The 26,171-nt window shown below is 39.1% G+C and overlaps 1 protein-coding gene across 1 annotated transcript in view; it reads left to right on the forward strand.

Moving 5' to 3' along the window:
- Positions 1–23,637, forward strand: part of GUCA1C (guanylate cyclase activator 1C) — a 35,576-nt gene extending 11,939 nt beyond the window's left edge. The window contains exons 2-4 of the mRNA XM_054218526.1: positions 17,502–17,651; positions 20,410–20,497; positions 23,507–23,637. Coding sequence (XP_054074501.1) covers positions 17,502–17,651; positions 20,410–20,497; positions 23,507–23,637 — 369 coding nt within the window. The remainder of the gene's footprint in view (positions 1–17,501; positions 17,652–20,409; positions 20,498–23,506) is intronic.
- The last annotated feature ends 2,534 nt before the right edge of the window (positions 23,638–26,171 follow it).

Here is a 26,171-nt window from a genome sequence, read left to right on the forward strand (position 1 = left end):
GAGCAGATGCGAGCAGCTCCAAAGTTCCCTATGCCTAAGTGGGATCCTGTGAGCGGTGCTTGCACAAGGTCACGCGAAGAGATGCGAGAGCGCTGTCATTTTCCAAGTTGAAGAGAAAAGTGGAAGGATGACTAGCACTGGGTGAGTTACCTGATCGTATCATGCAGAGTTTGCAGCCTGCTTAAGTCATGTTCCTGGTGCCCTGTCTTTCTCTGGTGTTTGACACAATGACTGGTCATTGCTTTAAGAGCGTGGCATGACGGCTGAAGAAGAAAATTCAGGATTTTTGGCAGACTGTGCACACCCAAGAGGTTTGTCTGCTTATTTCCTTTCACCTCCCTTGTCCCCGCTTCCTTTTCACTCACCCCACTGCTCCAGCCGGCGCTCTCCTGCGGACGAGATGCCCACTGGGGTGACACATCAGCTCTAGGGATCAGAGGTGATCTCTGGGGGAAAGGCAACACACCAACCATCCAGTTTGCTGTGCTGTATGTGCTTTGCCTGCTGGACCAGCTTTGGCTAAAATGATGGCGATGTCTGTATCTGCCTGTTTCATCTTCACAAGTTCACGGGCATTTGAGGTGTGTTCACGCCTTATTACTTGTATGCCACATTTAGAAGTATATGATATTAAACTTAATGATGTCCTTACGGAGAGAGCTGTAGCATAGCCTGTTAAGAGTACGGGAGTCCTTCTCAAAAATTGACCTGATCCTGTAAGGTATCAATTGCCCTCTGGCTTAAGTTGGGCTGGAGGGAGGTTGCCGTTCTTCATGAGGCACTCAGCACCTCACAAGACTGTGCTCTTTAACTTCACCATGTGATTATAGATGAAAAGGATAAGTGAGTGGGAGTGTTTTGTTCCTGCCTTTCTAATGTCCTATAGTTTTACACTGATATTTATAGCTCCGAATTTGTCTGTGCTATAGTAAAGCTCCTGAGCCGCTCATCTCCTTGTATAGAGGTTAATCAGTACAGGAGTAAAACTGATACCTAACCCCTTCCCTGACCATACAGAGGAAGAAGGAATTCAGCTTCTGAAAGCTGTAAAATCAAAAGCAGGACTACAGCACTGACCATCAGCAAGAAAACTTGTATTTAATTCGCTTATCAGACCAAGTCAATTCTTGTTAAATAAATTACTGTAAAAGATTCCTCTTCCACTCAGGTTCTGTCATGAGGCTGGTAACCAAAATTGTGTGGTTTTTTTCCTGGGGATCCATGCTGAGAGCAAGGAAATAGATGCCACACAGCATGCTCATGATAAGTGCCTCAAGAAGGCCCCTAAAGGGCTCTGTCTTTAGAAAGGCTTAATCCACCTACAACAGAGAAAATGTAATAATGGGCATGTCTTTTTGCAATTCCAACCTTTTCCATCCTTATTTACAGCATAAATTGTAGCTATTCCTTACAGTCAATCCATGATTAGACTTTTACGTGTTGATAGTGGTTTGCAGATAACTCAAAGTCAACCACTTTGAGGACCTCTTCATTTTTCTTTTTCTAACGTGCGTGTTTGCAGTCAGTGGGAGAGCCTGGGTTTTCATGAACTGAAATTCAAGCATGGCTCTCTTTACTTCTACTTTAGGCATATTCCGAAATCCCATCTGGTTTAGAATTGGGCATTAAAGGTAATCTCACATGAGTACAGATAGTTACTAAATAAAAATAGATACTTATATTGTAAGAGGTTTACCGTGGACATTTAAATGCAGTATTTGCCCGAGTTAGGTCATGAGCAAGACTCTGAATCTCAGAGAAATAAATGTGAATAGAAAAAAAAAAAAGAGACACTTTCTGCATAGTAACATGGGCGCCAAACAATCATTACCAGGTGACGGCCCTGCCCCAGAGATGCCCCATTATTACAACAAATTTATGAGAGAATGCCCATCTGGGCAACTTTACACAAATTCAAGAAACTCCTGGGCCTGCAAGGTCTGGATCCACAGGGAGATATATACATTAAACGAGTGTTTGATATCTTTGGCCTGAACCAGATAAACCTTCTTTTCTTCATTTCTTTAATCTCATGCTGTTGCGTTGTTTGTGAGTTGTAGCCTGCAGGTTCTTCTTTGCGCTCTGCTCACAAAACTGTTACTGGGGACAGGGTTGCCATTATGGTGCATTAGAGGTGAAGAAGTGGGACTGTGCTTTGAGGGCTTTGAGTAGGACTCTTGTTAGTAATTTCCAGAGGCACTTAAAAAATGTTAAGAAACAATTTGGAAAATGAGATGTAATTTGCAGTTCACTGGTTATTTTTCTGTCCTTTGCTTGTCCTGTGCTTGTATGTAAGCATATGAAAATACGCGTATGCTCAAATACAAAGTTAATAAGTCTTTACAGCAATGTTAGGCAGAGAGGAAAATATGGTCTGCACTTAACTGATGATGAAGTGCAGCGTAGATAAACAGATGTCTAAAGCACTGTATTGAACCTATGGCAGAGAGGAAAATGTAACTCAGATGAGGTGATCACACAAAGTGCCCAAATTACAAGACCAAACAGACTACCGAATGAAGAGGTGAAGCAGCTTCTCCAGGCTGTATTTCTAACCTACCCTCCCTGCTACTGCAATAACTGCTTGTGATTGCAATCAGCTCTCTGTTATGTAGCTGGCTCCCAGACAGACAATACATGTTTTCCTTACATGTACAGACAAGGCCAAAGCTACAGCCATCTGGTCCTTGTGTGTAGCACCTTTCACTCCGTGTAGAAGACCTTAGACCATGTCATTGTGGAAAGAGAGGGCGAAAGACATCAGAGAATCAAACAACTGACAGACTGGCAGACAAGTGTCGGCTGTTTCCTAGGTCTGTCTTGAGCATTGCCTTATGCTCATGAGATCCTGGAGCTGGTCACCTTGAGCGCTCCACTCATTGCAATGCCAGATTGTCCCAGGACGCTGCCTGTAAGCACATGCTCCGCAGAGTTGTGAAACCTTCAGATTTGTGAGACCTTCAGATTCTAGATTAATGTAAAAGTGGGGAAAGTGGAATAAAAGCAGATTTCAGAAAAAGCACCTTTAGTTGCTGTAGCAGTGGCGAAACACACTTAAAACAATTAGCAGGGAACCTCCTGCTAATTGTTGCTTCTCTATCTGGTGTTTCGGAGCTGTGTCACCCTGCTCTGCAGGCTGTCATCACTCTCATACATGAAGTCATCAAGTTGCCAGACAGCAAAGCAACTTTTCCCTTAAGAAGTAGAGGGCAGATGCTTGGGGGGACTTAATACATGTATTTTAAACATGGAGGGACAGTATGTATAGTGTGGAAGACAGAGAGGCAGGAGGAGCTGCACCAGGATTGGCAGCTGGAGAACGGGCTGTCTTTTCAGCGTGGCTTTCAGGACCATCCTGAAAGCTCTCAGCTGCTTCGTATGTGTGACTGAACCGCCTCTTTCACCACGAACTTTCTTACTACATCTTTCTGAACTTTACCTTATCGTTGTTGCTATGTTAGGTATTGAGAGGATCAAGCCTGTTAGGGAAGGATGCAAGGCAAAAAAACTGTATCTATCTGGGATGTTTGAAACCAGCACAGATTTTTATTCAGAATAAGAATGGAAAGGAACAAATCAAGATGTAAAATTTATATCATAATCCCACAATTTTTCACAGAGCTTTACAGATTCATTGTATTTTAGTCTCTATTCAGTATAGCGATTGCATTTCTGTTACCATACAGCCTGAATTATTTTCTTTTTCTGACATTGTTAACAGCACTCTGTTTTCATAAGTTTAACTATATTTTTTTCCTTCATTCCAAAATTAATTACCACTATTTTTGAAGTATACTTTTAGAAATAAAAAACATCAGTCAAATGCTTTTTAAGTACATGGATATGATGCTTTTTGTGGTTAAACTGGGAATAAAGTGGCAACAGACCACCCTCTCAGGGCAGGGGAAAGGAACATGTTATTGATGAGGTAAAATAAGAGGAACTCCTTATTCCATGTGGTCACTTTTTGTTTTATACCCTTTTTACAGCTTTTTCTCCTCCCCGGGGTTTTTGGTAAAAATGTAGGCTTTGATCCTGGGAAGTGCTTCCAGCTAAGTACAAATTTGTGAAGAGTGGTCAATGGACGTCTGACTTGGAGTATCACGCTGTGGGCTCTGAAATGGCAGCCACGATTGTACAAATAGGGGGTTATTATCCTTCCAAGAAATTATGTAGAACGTTTAGGCACTGTGCAATAATAAACAGACAATAAGTTAATGGATGCAAGTGGTTGCCTGCATAATGCACAAATTCAGAATTAATTTGGTTATTTGAGTTTTTGCTCATGTTCAGTTTCCTTCAGTACTACAGCACCTTCTCAGGTTTGTAGATCAAACTTTTATTTCCTTTGCTATTTTATTCTTGTCTGGTTGTTGGTTTCTAATAAAAGGGTCATTACCCCAGTGAGTGGTGAAGTATACAAAACTTCTTGATAGAAATTATTTCCTTTTTCTTAATAGTACCCTTTATATAGAAGCGCTGTTTAGCTAGACAGCAAGCAAACTTGAACCTTTCCCCATGCTTCCCCCAGCTGACTTTTAAAGATACATGATGACCTGATTTTTTCCTTATCTAACTTTTTGTGACCAGGCAATACCATGGTTTAATAGTGGGACTTTTACAGTTTAAAATTATTATGACTTCTATTGCTGAAGCTTATATATAAAAGCGTATCATTTGGGGCCTAGTTTAGAGTTGATCTAAATCTAAAAATCCTGGAAAACTTAAATCATTTAATAAGGTCTTCTACTCTCAGCATAAAATATATTTTTCTTGTGTAGGCTTCTATTTTCTCACAAATAACAATCTGCTTAGAAAGCTGTGCTAAAGTGTTAGGCCTAAATTAATCTACAAGTCCAATTATAGCAGCCTAATCCTCATTAAGTTGGGGTTATCCATGCTTGGAGGTATTCTATCATACAGTAAGATCATAAAACACTCTTAAGAGGTGCACAGATTTTCTCCTCTGTGTTTCATGTATGCCCAGTTTAAAACCTCTAGCAGGTAAGGTGTGGAATGTTAACCTCATAAAACGCCAATTCCACCTCCTTGTTACCCTTGTTGCTTCCAGCTGAAGTCTGTTACAGGCATCCTTCTCCTACTTAGGATTTCCATTTTTAAAAAAAACAACTTGCCAGTAAACTGGAAAGAGTTAAAAAGGAATTATGGCAGCATGGTAGGTTTTTTTGACAACTTGTGACAGATTGAAAACCTAGTGGAAGCTTGTTTCACTCAAGTCATCTATACAAATAGCAACAGGAATTCACTTACAAGCCAAACCTTATCATTCCCTGGATTTCTTTACGTTGGAGATAATAGAGTAGTTCAGCTCACCACTCATGAAAATGACTATGGTGAGTGTACGTACAACAAGGAGGGGTAAATCTTCACAGGACAATTCAATGTCATGTAGAGGTTGAGGTTACCTCTGGTCTTGGCAGCGGGCAGACGACGTAAGCGCAGAGCATTGCACTAACTTACCGTGCCAAAGAGGCAATGCTACTGTAGTTGTATGGCTTCTTGGACCCAGTTATCGTGCATGTTTATACGTGGCAAAGCATAGTACTGTGCAGGTATTCAAACCTCTGGCTCAACAGAGTGCATCTCTTCCTACGTACAAAAGCAGTTTCCAGTCAGTGCCTGTTTCCATTGGAGATTAGTGACATAGGCTATGTCCTAAAAGCTTTCTTCTCAGGAACATGCTACACAAATGCTAACCATTTCTGCTGTGTCTCTTGTGCACACCACCAGCTGTTTCATAATTAAATGACCTTATACACCAAGTATGCAAATGTCTTTAATCTTTCCATGTTTCTTAAAAACAAGGGTTCTGTGCCCAGGCTTTTCGTCCCTTCCTTGACCTCCGTGGGATGCTTTGCTAATAATTAAGCAAACAAACAAACAAACAAATAAATATGCTAGTGAAGTTTGAAAGTTGTTCTTCATCATTCTTAGCTCCAGTGAAAAATAAAGTTGCTGAACGTTCAGAACTGCAATTACAAAGTTAACTTTCCTTGAGATTATCACTAGGAGTGCAGGAGGTAGCATTTAGGCAAGCGTTTTATTCGTGTCTCATACATTAATACTTGCAAGCATTATTTATATAATGGCATTGGCGGTATAATAAATGGTGGGTTTATCTTTTGCCACAGCTTTCCAATGAAAGCCTTCAAAAATAATGTTTTTATTAAAATACAAGTGCAAGAGAGTTCATTTTTTAAAAGAGTCCCTATATTAGATTATTTTAGGGAAAAATGATCTCAGTCTTCTTCACCCTTAAGCTATTTGTAATACAAAAATGAAAAAGCTGTAACCACATACAAATAAGCTGAATTCCTCTTGCTTTTTTTATTCCCTCTGTATCTCAGTCCACACATAACTGTCATGCAGTCCCAGTTCATGCAGCCTACTGATGAATTTTAGAGAGGAAACAGTTATGTTTATCTAAAATACTTCAGTAGTTGCCAAGTATACTGATGTATACTTGGGTTTCTGTGAGAATATGTATCATATTTCAGAGAGATTATATCCTTCAAAATGAGTTTACACCAATGTTAAAGGAAAGAGCATATCTAGAAAATCGTCTGGGGTATCCATAATATATTGGAAGTGTTAGTTGCTCTTAAACAGAACTAAGGAAACATTCTATAGTCATCACTGCTACTATTTGACACTTACTCTAAAAAAAAAATCCTCTTTCTTCAAATCAGAAACCCAGATCATTGCCATCCACTTCCACTGGCCTGCAGATAGGTTTTGCCACCACTAAAAAAACCCCAACTGAACACTGTAAGGATTGATTAATTGATAAATTGGGTTCTTATGACCTGTGAAGGATAAAATTTGCATAGCCATTTAACATGTGAAGCACTGTACTGAAAATGGGATACTGCAATTTTAGTTCTCTTATTGCTTATTTTGACATTAATTGAAACTAGCTGCAGGAATAAGTGTCCATGGATTTGTAAGAAAATTGAATTTTAAAAAGGCAGGATATACTGTGAAGAGTAAAGAAGATTAATAGGTATGTGGCACCAAAGGAAAATTATGCAAGATCAAGGATCTTCTGTTAACATTCTATAAAGCATTGGATAGTCCAACAGACAACATTATTTTCTGCTACACTTCTTATGCACAGATAAAGTTGGTAGATGCAGAAAAATGGACACTCCACAGCAAAGAGTTTAAAAAAATCTTTAGATAAGGAGCCACCAACTGATGTCAGTCTTTAGTCATGCTTCCCGTTTGTGCTTTTTCATTTAAAATTTAAAGTAGTTCTGTGATAAACTAGAGTTCATCTGACATCACTATGCAGATTAGAACTATAAAAAAAGATTTTAAAAGGAATCCATTTTAAAATCTAAAGAAGAAAGTTAAAACAGGCTGTTTGATGTAGAACAGATAAGAAATGCAAAAATGTGTTACTTCAATAGCACTTTGTTGTGTGTCAAAAAGACTACATAGCAATGTAAACTAAATCACAAGCTACAGTTATTTTAATTTTTTTTTCCTGAAGAGTAAGTTTCCCTTCACTCCTTATACATTGCACAATGCTGACAGATGTTGGGAGGCAGACCACCATTCCTTTTTCCTTATCCCAGCTCCTTCCCCACTGTCCTGCTGTGTCTTTATAGTTCTGATTTTCAGGTAGACTTTTCATCATCTGATTCTGTGTTCTGTCTCTAAATAGATGTCACCCTCTCTGATTATAAGGACATGAATAGGATTAGCCAAGTGTATCTTCTCAGGTCTTGTAGTAGATGGAAATGCGAATCATTTTGCCATGAAATTCTCTATGAAAGCAGTGGTTGTACCTCATATTCCAAGAAAAGCGTGCCAATGTTCACAGAAAGATGTAATATTTTTCAGAGATATTTTGATGATTAATGCTAGTCATTCTTCATTTGACTTTCAATTGTTTTCTCTCTCCACTTTTTCCCCCTTCTTAGGAATTTTGAGGGCCAGGGGAATATTCTTTTCATTGATATGAGGCAATTAGTTGCTAGAGATTCTACTGCAGACATTATTTTGTTAAAGATTGACATGGCCCAACTATGCAATTGTTACCTATCACTATGTGATAGCTGCCTTCCATGTTCTTATTGAAGGCATGAAGAGCTCTTAAAAGATGAAATAAAATGACTGCTAGTGAGCAATACTTGGAGCACTACTAGTGAGCACTACCTGGAACTGAAAAATTAATTATAATGGCTCATGACATCTTTGCTAACTGTCTTTTACTGGAAAATTTGATCTTCAGTTGGGCTTCTTTCTCATATTGTGTTGCTCTGATGTGTCCTCAGGACCAGGAATAGCTGCTGTGATATGAATTGTCAGGCTGTCTAAGGAACTGCCTAGACTGTTTGCTGCATCCTTACATGCTTGCAGGCATTACCAAAGTTGGCATAATAGAATTGGGTGCAACAGTTAATAGTTATCCAAAGCAGGGTGAGAGGGGGTGATAATTATAGAAATATTTTCCCAGACTTTCCTGAACAACTTTCCTCTTTTGTATCCTAAGTCTTCAAATAGTTGTGCAAACATAAGTTCAGCTGCACACATAATTTTAGGGACGTCTTCAGGCTGAAGTGACTCTCTGGCCAAGTACACTTTTCTATAGCTTACTCTAACCAGACAGCTTAACCAAGGCAGTAAGGTTGCAGCAGCAACGTCTGCATTACACACTACATTACGGGGCCAAGAGCCACATAAGCAGGTATTGTGGTTGGCAAGACATGCCTCGTTTTATGCTATTCCTTTTCCGCGGTTCTTGTGTTGGCCCAGCACATGTGGATAGCACTACCACTTTGCCCAGAGAAGTCTAACTCTTGCTTTTTCCCATTTTGAACCCCAGAAGAAAATAAGAATCAATATATCTCTTGGCTAGAAAGAATTCTTTTGTCGGAAGTAAAAAAAATCTACAGCTCTTACTTCCTGAAATATTCGGGCTTTTTGGAGTTGACATGTACATGTACAAATCCTTTTCCCATTAGTTTCGGACACAATCCAACAAAAGCAACAAAAACAACAAAGCGCAACTATTTGCTTCCCCTTAATCTCAAGTAATGTTGCATAAAATTACCTCAAATGGAAAGTAACTAGCCTGATTACTGCAAATAAGAAGGAAGTTAAATTATGCTTTGCTGTGTTTAAGGCACTATAGTTACATCATTTTTCTCAGCATGCTGAAGTGACTTTGAAAGGTACTGTACCCTATGAGAAATTCCATGGAACAGAAACTATGTTCTATGAATATTTCACTTGGTTCCATGAAATGCTACTCTATTTATAGATTGCCTTAAAGAATGTCTTTGTTCTTCTTAACTACCTCCAGAATTTTTTTACATCCAATTTTATATATTGATTCCAAAAAGGAATCTATTATTTTGTAAGGACTTCCCACAATTATTGGTGCAATTTCACAATCTTAATTTTGTTTTCTAGTGGTTTGGCACAGGACTTACTGCTATGATAGTACTAACTTATGCTATAATAATGTGTCATTATCAGCTAAAAGCCTACATTAACATTATCATTAAAATCATCACTTGCTTAATGTCAGTACAGTTGAATTCTTGACTACAGGATTTGATGGTACGAGTTATGATCTAAAAGTTTTAGACTGGAGGTAATTCCCCAGTAGCGGCACAGCACCATCAAGCGTGGAAGGCTGATTCTTTACATGGGACATTGAAGTTAGGTCAGCCTCAGATTTCTATTAGAGGACTGTAGAATTCAGTAGCTTTTTTTTGCATTTCAAAAGGGGTAATCTGAATGTCCAAGAAACTTTCTCTTTAAAAACAAAATTTTGAAATATTCATGTAGGCAAGTGCTATTAAGTAGTATTCCAGTTGAATTTGCCTTGCACCACAGTCTTGACGCTGGATTGGATAGGATTAAGCTATGCAATGGGGCAACGGTACTCACAGTGCACATCATGAAGTGTCCCCACCTCACCGAATAGCTCCTTTCTTGCCATCTGTGCAGAGCGTGTCCAGGCTCATGGCCTTTGCAGTAGAGATTTTCTGCACTTGCCAGTAGGTCCACCACACTGTAGCATGCCTGGATCAAAGACAGTTTGTGCATGGTGCAAGTCCAGATGAACTACATTCACCAACGCTCTGGCACCTGGCTGCCAGGAGTCCCCTTTCCCACTAGGAGCCAGCACCTGAGATCCACAGGTTAAGAGCATGGACCGTAGGTCCTGTATGAAGCTGTAATGCCAACTATGTTGCACAAGAGACCTAGAGGAAATGAATCACTACATTGGATACAGAGAAATCAGTAGCAAAAACAACTGACAATAAAAATCAAGTACTTAGAGGTTTGGTCAAGTCATTCTTTGGCTTAATATTTTTTCCTTGTTTTTCTCTTTAACATGGATTAAATTAGTATCACATACATTTTTACTGAATGTCCTGCAGAAACAAATGTAGCAAAATTCAATATGAGTCAATATAGAAAGGGAGGAATATGAAAGAATGATGAAGTTCAATTTTTTCTAAAAATAATCTTCATTGTCTACGCAGTCTCCCATTGAGTTGTGCTACCTGCGTTCCTACACTTCCTGACTGTTTTTAAAACAAAAGAAAGGGTTTAGAGTTGTTTCCTCTGCAGTTACCCAGTGACAAATATTACACATCAAACTGAAGCAATTACATTTTTCTAACAACATGTTGTTGTGGTTTAACCCCAGCTGGCAACTAAGCACCACACAGCTGCTCGCCCACTTCCCCCTGGTGGGATGGAGGAGAGAATCAAAAGCGTAAAAGTGAGAAAATTCGTGGGTTGAGATAAAGACAGTTTAACAAATAAAGCAAAAGCCGTGCATGCAAGCAAATCAAAATAAGGAATTCATTCACCAATTCCCATCAGCAGCCAGGTGTTCAGCCATCTCCAGGAAAGCAGGGCTCCATCACACGTAATGGTTACTTGGGAAGACAAAATGCCTTAACTCCAAATGTCCCTCGCTTCCTTCTTCTTCCCCCAGTTTTATGTTCCAAGCATGGCGTGATATGGAATATCCCTCTGGTCAGTTGGGGTCAGCTGTCACAGCTGGGTCTCCACCCAACTTCTTGTGCACCTGCTGGTGGGGCGGTGTGAGGAGCAGAAAAGACCCTATGTAAGCACTGCTCAGCAAACTCGGCAATAACTAAAACATCCCTGTATTATCAACACTGTTTCCAGCACAAATCCAAAACATAGCCCCATACTAGCTACTATGAAGAAAATCAACTCTACCCCAGCCAAAACCAGCATGCACATGTAGGGTTTCTTTGAAAATTTCATTTAAGTGTAAACAAATTAGCATGTACTCTGCAGCTTTCACTGCAGCGCTCGGAGCATATTACTACCATTACCAGCTAACACTGTAATTTTGTCACATTACATGAATAGGCAATGAAGACTAACTTTGTACAATTCATCATAATTACTCTTAAATACTACTTGTTAAGTTATGATGTAGATAACAGGGAAAGTAATTTTAACAACAGTTCAGGAATCTGCTATTTTATTTAAAGAAATTTTAAGTAAAACTGCAACTGCCTTTTTTTCTGTTTATTTCCTTATTTATTATGAATAGAGCAGTCAGAGGCTACTCTAGGTTTACGTTTTCTTCTTTTTGCCCTTTATCATTTAAGTGTTGCTTTGAAACATCCGAAACTATGCAATCATGACTCACACATTTGTTGGTGACAATGATGTTGGTGAACCATGCTTTGGGAATAGTACTTGCATAAAAAAATGCAGCAGAAATTGGATGATCTGCTTTAACTAACTTGGCCGCAAACTCATGTTATGACAACAAATTGGTATCTGCTTTCTTGTGACAAAACATGATCTATAATCTCCCATTTTTTACAGAAATAAAAAAATGCCTACTAGATAAAGAAGGTAGAGAGTATTAACTTTTTCCTTCCCTGAGGTCCTTTATCTGATAATACTGAGTAGTTTAGGGAATGATAGTATATGTGTTTAACTCCTGCATACATCCATTGAGACATTAATTTCTAAAAACGTTATTTAAGGAGCACCCGAGATAATCTGCCAACTAGAGCATCTTTGCCACTAGAAGACATGTATGTCTTCAAAGTGCTTTTCCTCGAGGTTTGTCCTGCTATGTTCTTGGGTTTGTCAGCCAAGAAAAATTTGCTTGAATTGTCAGCAAGAAGTTTTCTGAAAAATGCATTATGTGGTCATGGCTATGTTTTTAGTTTTCTCTCTCTTGCCTACCACTTTGTTTTAAGTTGGGAAAGATGCTCCTAAGAGCACAGGCAGAGGCTCAAAATTAGGGATGTAGAAAGATGAACCCCACCATCCAGGAGATGATGGCAGAGGGCTCTGTTTGAGCACATGCTATCCCCAGTACAGCCCTCCTGGGCACTGCTGTGCTGCCCTGCAGGCTGAGCACAGGACCCAGCCCAATGCCTTGGTGACTTCCCCGTCTCCCTGCTTCTCCAGTAATCTTGAAAGAAAACCATGAGTGTTGGCAGGGAGTTGGGGAGTAGTTGTTAATTTTATACAAATAAAATTGCTTGTCATCTTAACATTTTGGATTTCACCAGGTTTTACCAGGGCAGCCTACAAGCCTGAGAGCCAGGATATATAGCTGGCTTTGCATTTCCAGCTCCTCGAAAACAAAGGTCCTGGTATTGGTCAAGTCCCCAAACCTTGCAGGTCCTCTTCATCTGGGCAAAGCAGAACCTTGTGTAACAGTCTGGTGAAGACAGCCTCGCTTCTTCATATGACTCTGGGCAGGCAACTATCACAGAACCACTTAACGAACTGCAGCTCCTAATTCCCTGCTTCATTCTTCATCCTTATCTAATAGCCTTTGCTTGTTGAGAGTCTCCCCCCACTCCTGACAAATGCCAGCTTTGTTTACTGAGGAACCTGGTGATTCTGGACACAGCCTGTAGGGAATCTGGAGCTCTCTCCAAGCCCCAAAGTCCAGTATCAGACCTTAGGAACGTGTCACAAGTCACAAGTAGGTCTGTATTTCTTCAATAATGCCTGTGCGGCCTTTAAGGAACAGCTGAAAGTCTTCCTTCAGAAGTAAAAAGAAAGCAAGGAAATGGGGGAAGATGAAATGGAACAAAATGAATTCTCCTTTAGGTTTCCAAGGGCAGAGAAAGCTGCGCTATATTTGAAATTGAGTCTAGAGAGAAAGAGATTAGCTGTAAATTTCACAGTTGTTCTGAGCTGTTGTAATCTGCTGTTTGACCTGTGCCTCCTCCTTCTGCCTTATTAGGTTTAAGTAGTATTCTGAAAGACAGGGGGTGGGGAGGGAAGGTGGCTTAATGTCCTAAGCCCTACGTTTGAAATACCGAGACCATCTATATTTGCACACTTGTTAATCCTGTTAAAGCCTGTTGAGCTATTCTCCTGGTGTCAGGTTGGGTTTAGAGATTTTCCAGGAGTAAACCTGAAAACAAGACACTGCTTATTGTGTACAGACTCTTTGCAGAGCCCTCAGTGCGCCAAGTTAAGACGATGGGTTCACTCACATAGGGTTTTGCGGGGACAGAAATCTGCCCTTTCCACACGCGTAGCCACGGTGTGCTGTGGAAGATGGCTGGCTCACTGTCCCAGTAGCACTGCATCCACACAGATAGGAAATCACCTTCCAGTAAAGTCCAGGCAGCCAAAACGCCGAGTCCAGATCATTCTGGCTGAACCTCGAGTTACCATGCCATTTAAGATCAGCTGCGTACTCACAGCTGACAAGTCAATTATTTTTAATCCGTATTCAAACAGTTTGAAGCTGTACATTTTTTAAGGAGCTGTGAAGATTAGCAGGGCTATTCTGGGAACCGTCGGGTAAATGCCCTCCTACGGCTCCGGGACTGGGGTACTTATGGACAGCTGTTGCGTAACGCTGACATCCCTCCCCGCCCAGCACTGCCCTCACAGGACACACCAAACAAAAGCGAGCAGCCTCCAGCAACTGCACGCAGGCTGACATTCTGAAGCCAAAACATTCCATAAAAATATAAAACTAAATTACTTTCTCCTTGGGAGATCCAGTAGTTAATGAACAACTGAAATGCAGCCTAGGCCTGGGACAGGGGTGGACAGGGGCAGTCAGGGCTAGTGGTACCCTCGGGGCTGTGAGGATCAATTTCATATCATCAGGAAATTCTCCTTCTTTCATCTTTGTTTTGTGAATCCAACTGTTCCAAGCAGTTTAAAAAACTCACTCATCAGTGAAAGCACAACAAGTTACAAAAACACAGCATCAAAGAGCACAAACACATGCACAACCATAATGAGTCTTTAAGCTTCTAGTTCATCTGGTGAAGCCATTAAAGAGACTAAAAAAAATTATATATTTTTATTAAGTCTACTATGGTAAGCAGAAAGTCCAGAAGACTTTGGGGCGTGTAGAAGAAGTTTTGAAACCTATTTTTTTTTTTTTTGGTATCTCTCCGGCCCACTCCTCAGAATTGCAGGAGGAGATTTCTGACCCCTCATTTCACACCACATCCGGGGGGGGTAGGTACCCTGTGCCTTCACCCCAGCTGGCTCTGCAGGGAAGGGAGCAGGACCTCACTGTCCCTCCAGATTCCATGGTATCCCAGTGTAATTGTGCTGCAGCTGACGAAGGCATGGCCAGCGCCATACAGACATGGCAAATAAGCCTTCACAGACAAAAAAACGCAGCCATCACCCAAATCTATCCCGTATCCTAAGCTGCTAAAGATGCAGGTTTCACCAGCATTAACTCAATTTAATAGAACTACTAGAAATTTGCCCTTTGGAATAACACAGTAAAACACCAAAAGTAAATTATTTATATTTTCCACCACTGGTAATCAGTTCTGCTTATTATGTTGTTGGTGGGTTTTTTTTAAATTTTATTTTATTATTGTTTATTTTATTATTTTTATGGTAGCCCTTTTTGCTTGTGAATTACTGACTTCCTAATGAGCAACAGATACTTTATTACGTGCACTGCACAGAGTGAAGTTTTATACAGCCTGGAGACACGTAAGGACTTACCTAGGTACTTGTATTGTGAATGGTTATAGAGCAGCAGATGGGTAAATCAGCACAGCAGTATTCTTTTAACAACAACATAACACATTTATTGTATTATTTTTTGTACTCACAGAACCACAGGACGATCTTCATAGGTTACTGTAATAGGTTACTATGATTTTTTTCAGTATTTAATGGACTGTTCTGAGGCTCTTGGATGCTACTCTAAAAAGTGCAGTATTTCTCTCTATCTGAGAAAGCTGTGTATATGTGTAACAAGATCGCCATAGCCTTCTGCATCACATAAATGTTTTCTTTTTTACCTACAATATATGTCTGTTGGTGTAGAAAGGAAAAACAGTACATTTCTCATCAATGCTTTTGGGCAGTGCTTCTGGTTCCACATCCTGTAGATAAACATGTCTGCCTTCTCAGTATTTCTACTCCTGGTGCACTGGCTGCTGAAGTTGACATGTCGCCAGTGGTCTTTGCATGTCTACTGAATGTGGCTGGGGCTTTCCTGGCAACTACAATTTCTCTCAGGTGTTTTTCAGAGGTGGGAGTTTTTTGCCATGGGCCTTCAGTCCATCCCTGCTTGGGGCAGGCTAAATGATGCACCACATCAGAATTACATTCCCTGAACACATTAAGATGATTATGATGTTTTCCAAACTTCTGATATTTTGTAAGAGCAACAACAGTGACACCAAGACATAGGAAGAAAGTGAACAACATACTATTTTCCAAAATCCCAAGTGAAATGTAAGGGAGAAAGAAGAAAACTAATCTCCTCATGGACATCTAGCAATCCTAAAATTAATCTGTAGTTTCAATAAGTAGTATGAAATGCAATAAAAAAGCAGTAATGTGAAATGCATCCAACCACATTCTCAATAGATCTATCAAATCAGATGATGGAAACATAATCAGCAAAACAAACTTTGCCCTCCAGTAAAATACTTGATGAGATGGTTCTTGGAATAATACTTGCAAAATTGAAATTCAAGCTGGTGTGCCAAAAAGAAGTACAAAGTTTGTGGTACATGATGTGTCATTTTTTGGTAAAGCATCTGCTTTTAATACTGGGCGTAATCTTGTTTGAAAACTACATGCAGTTACTGCCAACTTTCATTTAATCCCAAACAGTGGTTGAATGGCGTCTTTGCCTTTGCTGAGTTTGCTGTGATTGCAATCACAGTAAATCCAGCAACTGCAGCAGAACCTGCACAAAGAGTCTGTGAAGCTTTGGTGCCTCAGTCTGCATGAGTTGTGCACACACCACTTCTGGCATGTACGTTGAATCCAGTGTGTTTGAAACACTGGATTTACCTCTTAGGTGCCACTCTGCTGAACAGCATTGCACAGAAGTCAAAGCAAGCACTTACAAGTATGGCAATGACTCCCACTGCACCTTTACAGGACTTCTTTTCGTTTAGTCTCATAGTGTCTCGAGGGCAGATTAATTCCTGCTGGTTGTAAAATCTCAACTGGCAAGATTTGTGTTGATGTATGACAATAAAAGTAAGTAACATACTAAACCCTCCCAGATGCTCATCCAACCTTCTCAATCACAGGCCATCTAAAACTGATGACAGTCTTTCCAAGGTTTTCCAAGTGATTGGATTCTGACCAACATAAAGATCAGAAGATTAAATTTAACAGCTGTTAATTCTTTTTATATGCGCATGAGAAACAGTTGAAACAAGTACTCTCCAAATTCAGCAACTGTTTCTTCCATCCTCACCACATTTTTACAGAAACAGAACTGTCACAGTGGCTTAGACCACCTGACCACGGAGGCCTGTCATGGAGGTTTCCATAGCTAGCTTCAGAGAAGGGAGCAGAAAATACGGAATTAAATCAATCTGAAATGCTAGTTCCCTATGAATATCCCCCAGTCCTCACTATTTTGAAACTAGTTTATAACTTGAAGGCTTTATATCCTGTGCAAAATGTGTAAGTTAAAGAGACCCGGTGTTTATATGGAAAAAACAGTATCTGGAGTTCACACCAGGTTATTGGTTACCATGTACAACACTTACTACATGGCTTCTCAGATGAATAACACCTGAAGGAGCTCTGTTGCAATGGAAATCATCCATAGTTCTACAGTACCCATATGAATATAAGCAACTCTGCTGTAGACATCTCAGTAGTACCAAACCAGATATCCCAGACTCCTCTTTTTTTCGCATGTGGAGGTCTACCACAAAACTGTTTCTCTTCTCCTCAGAAAATGTCAATAACAATTGCCCGGAACAGATTTGCCCCCCACCCCTACTGCCCCAAGCTTTCAGAGGAGAACAAAACTGTCTATATTAATGCCCCTTCCTATAGTGCTTCCAGTTGAGCACATCCTTTTTAAACACCACAGGGGATTTCTGTGTTAAGGTCCTTTATAAATCAGTGTGTATTATAGCGAATTCGATGACCTGTTTCTGTGAAATTGCCAGAATCAACAGAAAACCAATGTTGTTAAATAGTTTGTGTTGTTTTTTTTCTCTCTCTCTCTCTCTTAGGATGGATTTATAGACTTCTTGGAGTTCATAGCTGCAATAAACTTGGTTATACGAGGGAAAATTGACCAAAAACTGAAATGGTATTTTAAGCTGTACGATGCTGATGGAAATGGATGTATTGACAAAAAAGAACTATTAAGCATATTCACGGTAAGGAGATTATGACCAATAGCAAGAGCATTTGACATAGTGCATTGCCGTGAAACAGTGGTTCCATCATGTGTTGTAAGTGGATTGACTGTACTTTACCTAATGTTTTACAGTTGTAAGACCAGAACTGTTCTGGCTAGCGACACTCCTGCCATTAGTTTCTTGCTTATTGAAGTAAACATATCTAAGTAGTATTTTACTTTAAACCATAGTGCTACAGATATAATGCTTAACTGAAAGGGAAAAACTGTAGAAACTGTAGGGACATTATTATGATAAACTATACTATAAGACAGGGTAGAACTGAAGCAGTATAATGAATAAAACAGCTGGCTACAAGTGTTTGTGCCAGTCTATTGTGGAAAACTGGCTTCTCAAACGGAACTTGCTGCAAGAAATGATATGCATTTTATCAAAATATTCCAATATTTTAATTCTTTGAAATGCTTTTAGTTTTGTTTACTACAATGCCATTACCCCTATTTTAAAATTAAATGCGGGGAAATTAATTTTATCATTAAATCGTGCAGTGACATTTAGATACAAATATTGTAGAAAATTTTGCAGAAAACGGGTCTATTTCAAACCCATAAAACCAAAGTAGTGCAATTCTTTCTTCAAAATTATTTCTGTATGTTTCAACTTACTCTAGTGAAATAATATTTTGCAGTTCAGTAGCTGCTTTCACCCAAAAGATATTACAGGGTTCCTTGCAAATACGAACGACTTAATACTGCTCCCTAAATGTACAGGACTCATTGCAGATCAAGGTTTTGCTGCAGGGAGCATAAAATCTAAATAGGGATTTAATGTCATAATAAACAAGGAACATAATTTGCCTGGATTCTGTATTACTGCTGGTGCCTGGCTAGTCGCTGTTAGAGACTTTCAAGACTTGCCGCCCAAATTAAAAGGAACTGGAGCCAGATGGAGCCACAAGGTCAAACAAATAAAGTTGATGCATCACCTTCTAAAAAGCAGCTTTCTAAAGGTAGAAGGATAGGCTGCATCTCCCAGATTTCTCCTCATTTAAGCCTAATGACGTCTTTCTTTTGCAGATATTCTCCATCATTTTTCACCCAGAGGCAATGAGGCGACTGCTTTGTCTTGAGCTTTATCTGAAAAGAGAATTAAAATCCTTTTAATATAAAGACTTCTTTTACAACATACTTGATTTTAAAACCAGTTTAGAACACGTGTATTTTCTTCTCAAGTATGAGAACTTTAACTTAAACCTGCCTAGCTGATCTAGGCTAGATTAAAATTGGTGGGCTATAAACAAAAATAAAACTACAGGCTCACAGACATTAAGGGCCCTGCTTATACTAAGCATCAGTAAACAAGCACTTGTCCAAAAAGATATTTCATATTTGAGACATTAATTTAAATCACAGAAGTCCTATTAAAACTTCATCTGTCCCTACAGCTATGCAAACTTTGGACCAGCAGGTCATTACCAATCATCAAAATTCCTTCCAGACAACCATGCACCCTCTCAGTGCCTTTTATTATTTTATTTAAGGTGATTCTGTGGTAGTCAGTGATTTAAGTACTTCAGGAACCACTGCTTTACTCTTAGCACTACAACAAATCTAAGTGTGGCAGAGGTACAACCTTATTCTGAAGACTGCATCAGGGTCAGACATCTAAAATACCAAAAGTATCTAAAGAAGAAGAAGTTTATCTACCTGTTTTTGTAGAATTCTTGCTGTCTTTTTGAACTTATTTGTGCAAAGTAACATAAAGACAGTGATAGTCAAGAATTCCACACCAGTGTAGGTTTAACTAAATATAATGAGGTTTCATCTAAATATAAGGAATGCAGGTTTTATCTAAATATAATGAATTCTAAAAAAATATCAGGAATACTGAAGGAAACAACTCACATATACAGTGAATTATCTTAGACAACACAGTTCATCTCAAGACAATTCAAGTGTAGAAAACCAAATCCTATAGTATGCCCATTATAGAACATGTATGCATGTATGTTTATACATACATAGGTATGTATTTTCACAGTCACTTACTAGTTGTGATATGAGTGTGAGTCCAACTCTGTAAACATATGCTTGTTGCTTCTGGACCACTGGCTATTAACATATAGGTTCCCATTTTATTAATCCGAATGATCACCATAACGCAAAAACTACTGTCTCAGTGAACAGGATAAAATTTTGCAAAAATGTTCATGTATACCTTTACTCCAAACATTGGGTCCCTTTGCCACAGAAAAAGTTGAGGGGAGACTTCTGGTTTTCTTAGTTTCTTTGGAGGACAAGTAAATTCTGCCAACTTCCAGGACTGCTGGTCTGACTTTATTTGTGATTACTAAGTTAAACATGTCTTAATAGAAAAATTACTTAGGCTTTCTCCTCATGTGCTTTCAGCTGTGAAAAATAATACTATATTTAAATCAGACAGACCACAGGGCACTCTCCAAAGACACTGAACTCTCTAGGGCCAGATAAAAATGCTGGTGTGGAATCAAAAGTGTATTGCAGAGCAGAGGTGCCACATGGTTTCAGAAGACCTTCAGAGATATGTAAATTAGTCTGTAATCGTCAGGCTGTGTGATGTTAATTAAATTTCCAATCCTCATTACTGAAGATTTACTTGAAATAGCTATTTATTTAGCGATTTTTGAAAGGGTTGGTGAACTAAGAGCTGCATCACAATTACTGCAGTTGCCAGTGTATTGTTTTTACAACTTGATGGAAAAAAAGTCTGAAAGAACTTTCTGCATTTCTTCCTTCAGGCAATTCAGTCTATTAATGGCCACACCAACATGTCTGCTGAAGAGTTCACAAACATGATATTTCAGAAGATAGATGTGAACAACGATGGTAAGAACCTAGGTTTTCTTGCCATTGTCAGGGATTTTCCCTCATAAGGAAGTATGGGATCAAGAGGGGGGTCGAAGAACTGAAGAACTGACTTTTAGATGAACTGAAAGCATGAACTTTTTCTTCTTTACCCATATAACATCAGCTTTACAGTGAAGTGTAAATCAACCTACTCTATTAAGTTGACAGAGGGATTACGTCCAGTAAGAGTTAAAACATGGAAGTCTTGCACTGTTCATCCAAAATGCCACTGCTCTTGTTGCAGAGCAAAATGAAAGTGTGATGGAGGTATTTTTTTAGTGTATTTGTGCAGCCTTAATCTATTTAAAATGGATAAGAAAACAAATTAAGATGCATGGTTGCACACGGTTAGCATGTTCTAAAGATTGGACAGCGTACTGGATGTCCCTTGAAGTCTGATTGTTAACACATGCTAAGACACATACTACTGTTTTTTCTCAAGATAGATAGATTAAGTCAATTGGACTTACATTTGGAAACTAAAACTTTAACTCACTGCTTCAGAGATGTTTCTAATAGAAAACTTGTCACATACGAATGTCTTCCCTCATATTTCTAATTATGAAGATTCTCTTACCACTGGGAATTACGTTTTACAACAATTACCGCAATCATTGGCAAATTAGGAATATTAGGAAAGCGTTGCAAACCAAAATCAGATCCCAGACGGGAATTTTGTTCATTTTTTTGTTCATTTTTCTGGTCTCATTTGGTGTATTAAGGTTACTTTTTAAAAAGCTGTTTGAGATATATAATCAAAGTATAAAAAATGATCTTGTGATGCATGGGAATAACTTGTAAAGGATTTTTTCCCCAACTGCTTGGTTTATCTTTTGGGCAAAGGCAAATTACCAAAGGACTCCAAATACCTTATAGTCATAGCCTAGAATCTAACCCAAATTCTATGATTATTTGTACTTTGGTCCCTGCTTTGACCATATGTGTACTGCAAGTAATAACTGTATCTAAAAATAACTTCTGTCTTACATTTTAGCAATGAAATGCCAGAACATGAATTATTCAGAATTATCTTCATAATACTCCAATTTCAATCTGCTTTCCGTAGTTATTTATTTTTCAAATAGCTGCAAAGCAGCAGGACTAGCTCCACCTGAGGAATGGGACAAATTTTACCAAGTTTAGCTTAAACTATGCTACCTCCTTGTAGCTCCTTATCAAAGAAAAGGGCAAATAGACAAATAAATTGCAATGTTTTTCCTCACATTAAAATGCAAGAAATAATCCCACGGCTGTAGGGAACAATTCTTAAAACAAATCTCCTGATGGCTTTGCAATTTATTTTCATTAGCTCAAGGAAATCTGAGACCCATCACAGTGAGTCTGGCATGCCAGCATAATCACACCTCACTGGTAACTGCAGTGGGTTTTGTATGCTTACATGCTGGTATTGGTACTTTGAAATATAAGCTGGGATCAGGAGGAGGGAATTCAAGACCAGTTGACCTGCATAAGCAGGAAAATGATGCAGCATGTCCATCTGACGAGTCCAGGAATCCCACGCAACTGAAGACCTCAGTCAAAGGCAATACAGAGGGAAGGATACGGGAAGTGTCTGGGATAGGAGGAGACATCAGAGGAAGCGCGCGGATCAGGGGCAAAGCAGTAGGACGCAGACAAGTGTACAGAGATGCCTTGTTCGGTCTCTGCTCTTGGGATGACTATCACCTCCTTGAAAGAGGAGGTGTGAACATCCTCAGGGCACCACGCACCAGACCCTCTCACTGAGGCCTAAGACTTGTGTCAAATGACGTCTTTCCACTTTTAATAGCGTGTATATGAGCCTGCTCACCAGTGCAGTGAGGACATATATGACACATATGAGGAAGCAGCCTTTACTGCCTATGGGCCAGAAAGTGGGTTTCACGTTTTTCAAATGCTGATCATTTTCCTTTTTCACATCAGATGAAGTTTCCAAGGTTGCCACAAACAAAAAACAAAACACAAAAAAACCTCCGGGGAGTACTTAAATCCGAAAATAGCCAAAAGTCACCTAGCTAAGCATTCACCAGAAGTGCATGAGACTTGAATTGCTGCTCCCCTGCACCCCAGAGCTCTAATTCATCCAGCTATCTTCCTCTTTGCCTGGCCTCTTGTCATTTATTTCAGTGAGAAATCATTCACTGTTGTGATTTTAACAGAAACTTTAAACCGTTCTCAGAGGAAAGAATCAAGCTCTTCCCGTTAAACTAGGCTCTGTTTCCCCTTTCAGAGAAAAGCAGTATCACTGGAATAACTTTTAACCAGAGTATTGTGTAGACTTCTGTGTACCATGTGAGCAGACACATGCCTACAATTGGTCTTTGCCTTTGCTGACAGGGAAGAGAGCAGGAAAAGTGGAATAATGCTAAACGATATTCCCGCTCCTCAATAAAAGAGATTTTATAGCTGGCATGCAACTTCCGAAGTATTAAATGACTTTGACATAAGCCAAAAAAATCACTCTCTAAACGACCATTTCATTTGCTTGGAAGAATTTATCTAATCAAACCACTTAAACAATTTTTTTACTACATCTTATCGTGGCTCTAAATAATCCTAGTAGTCAACACAGGGAGTATCCCCGGTAATCCTCAGCAAATCACCCACTAATCTCCATTTAAACCAGCTGTAAGATAAATTCCAGTTAGCTCAGTAAGAATCAGTCCATGCAGCTAAATTCAGCCTTGATAAAGGCTTCATTAGTGCCCTTTTTCACACATTTCTGTCACCATAGATACTAAGCATTCATAGTTGTCTTGACTTCTATGAAAGGTGTGTTTGACCTCTTTTAACAGTTTTTTCTGGGAGTGAGTTCTAGGATCTCATGCAAACTGGGAAAACAATATAAAATATTCTGCCTGCATTTGCCTATCAACAGAGAATGGGGAACCTTCTTGAGGGATTCAATCTGGCATGAATGGCCTTGTGTTGGGCTGAGAGTGATTGCTGGGTTCCTCTGTTCCTAAGGAGTATCTGATTTCCTTTCAGGGGAACTGACTTTAGAAGAATTTATCAATGGTGTGGAAAGTGATGAGGACCTAATGGAATTGATTACGAAAAGTTTTGACCTTTCCAACGTACTCAAAGTCATACAGACTGGAAGGAGACACAGCGTCTGAAGGATCCAGTGACAGATGTGGCATCTGTGTCACCAGTTCGAGGATGATAATATTTGATATGTTTGGAGAGCTTTGATGCTGTCAAAGCCTTCCCAGTCAATGCCAAGCAGTTTCCTCCAGGAGTAACAATTTTCACTCTTGACTCCATAGCTCTCCTTTTCTTTATTCTTTCCTTTGCAAATGACTGTGGCAGCCACAACACAAACCTTTCCCACATATAATAGAAAACTATTTGATGCAATACAAATAACTTATTTGGTCTCTATGACTGTTCAGAGTAATCAGTAAGACACCGAAAATAATGCAAAATGCAACCTTGCTAGAAGACATGGAGTTAATAAATTTCTTCTTTTAAGTACGGGCTCTTTAACCTGCTATTTAAAGTGTGGACATAAACTTCTAGGTAGGACTGGATTCTACCCAGATCAATTAAGAATGAAGCCTGGTTTGCATTAACTTAACATTTGCTCTAATCAGTACTCAAAATTGGAGTAAGTTCTCTGGCAAACACCTCAGCTTAATATTCCTGAGATGTGCATCCACCTTAACAAACTGTCTACCACTCCTGATTTTGTTACATCTATAAATTGAAATAATGTGATGTTTTGATGGTTTCGGCAGGGTTCAGCTATTGTGCTTTCAAATTAACCTTTTATAGAAGCACTGGAATGAAATTTTGTTATCTTTGTAGAGTAAAACTAGAAGTTCAAAGAATAGCTAAAACCAAATAATTTTGTAAGCACTCTGTTTTCCCAGAGATTTGTGTCCTTTGAATTGTATGTCCTCCTTTTCAAAACAAATCGTTTTCACTGAGCGCTTTGCCACAGCTGAATGAGACAAAAGGTAAGAGGTATTGTGACTGGTTCCTGCTGATGGGACTGCTGGCTTCTGCCAAACAGAATGTTTAACAGCTGAATTCTTCCTGCCTTTCCCTGACAGGCAGTACTAATTTAGGTATCTTTGCCCTGCCCAGATACCTGGGCAAAAGCTTTTAGCAATTCTGTCTTTTCGAGACTTAACCTTCTTTCAAACTGGGTTTCAATTGTCTCTGAAGGTGGTAGCTATTAGGAGTGCAGGGAAGGCATTCACAGATGGCATGATCACATATGCCTCATTTTCTTAGGAAACCACACTAAAACCAATTCAACCTTACCTTATAAGTAACAAGATTAATTCTATGAGCTGAAATGGAACTGCACAAACTGTCTGCAAAGGGAAAAATATAGTTCTCTCTGGTTCTGTTGGGACGGATTCTCTCTCACATCTGCAACAAGTTTTATCAAATTACTACATTATATCATAAGAATAAGTTCTCCTTGGCTGACAGTACCCTGCAGGCATCACACACAATATTACTTACTGTTAGAAGCATCAGCTTTACGCAAAATCATTTGTGCACAGATCAGTGCAGGTTGAATGAAACAATTAAGACTTCGATATGAAAATGTTTTTCTTCCAAATCCACTTCAAATCCATGTCCACTTGCACATGAGGTGTGCTTCATCATCTGCAATTATTATCCCAGGTTCTGTTTTGATCAATGGAATATGCTAAGAGTATGCAACAAGCATCACTTGACATTATAAACAGTTCTGACATTATAGTTCTGACATTTGAATCTTTTATATCCTTTCCAAAAAAAAGGAGAACGATGTATGAGATCGCTGGTGGTTCGAATTTTAAGTTCTTGTATTTATTTATCATCGACACATTAATATGTCATTGTCAGTATCAGTTTCCTCACACCCAGACTTCAAAAAGTCACTTTTCTTAATCTAAGAGTTTTGCATTTAGATCCTATAAGGGTGGTGTCCTTCAGAATTGGCTTTAAAATATTTAAAATGAAATGGTCCAATTTAAGCAATTTGGGTGTATGGGAACAGCTGTGGTTTGGATTTTTGCTTTTAAACTAATGAAGTTACAGACTGAAAAATTACTACTATCTATGTACAGACTCTTTTTTTCATAAAGGGATGTTAGAGAGAGTATTTCCATTTAAACCTGTCTAATTTTTCTGTGTAACTGTAACTATATGAAGTGAATTACCAATTCATGAAGAGCGCCATGTGGTATTAAAAGAATTATCTATGTGAGGAAATTCTTAGCCGTTTTTTGTTAAACTAAATTTTAAAGGGGTAGCTGACATGCTCATTTTCCATACTTTAATCTAAAATCACCTAGCAGAAACCTGTGTAATTAAGAAGCAAGTATCTTTGCTGTTTAATGTAAAAACTCTGGCACATCATTTCCAGAAAGATTTACCTACAGTAACTTCACATGTGTTTGGGACTAGTCATAAGATTCTATCTAGTTTTTTATAAGTTGAATAACATAAATTTCCTTTAGCTACTTAAGCACCATTTGATACACAGCTGCTTGAGAAAGCCGTGTTATGGCCACAATTTTCTATTGGTTTCATTCTTCTAAATTTGTCAGCTGCTCATACAGCCCTGCTGAGAAGGACTTGGGGGTGTTGGTGGATGAGAAGCTCAACATGAGCCAGCAATATGCGCTCGCAGCTCAGAAAGCCAACT

This window comes from Rissa tridactyla, chromosome 1 (assembly GCF_028500815.1).
Source record: "Rissa tridactyla isolate bRisTri1 chromosome 1, bRisTri1.patW.cur.20221130, whole genome shotgun sequence".
Lineage (NCBI taxonomy): Eukaryota > Metazoa > Chordata > Aves > Charadriiformes > Laridae > Rissa > Rissa tridactyla.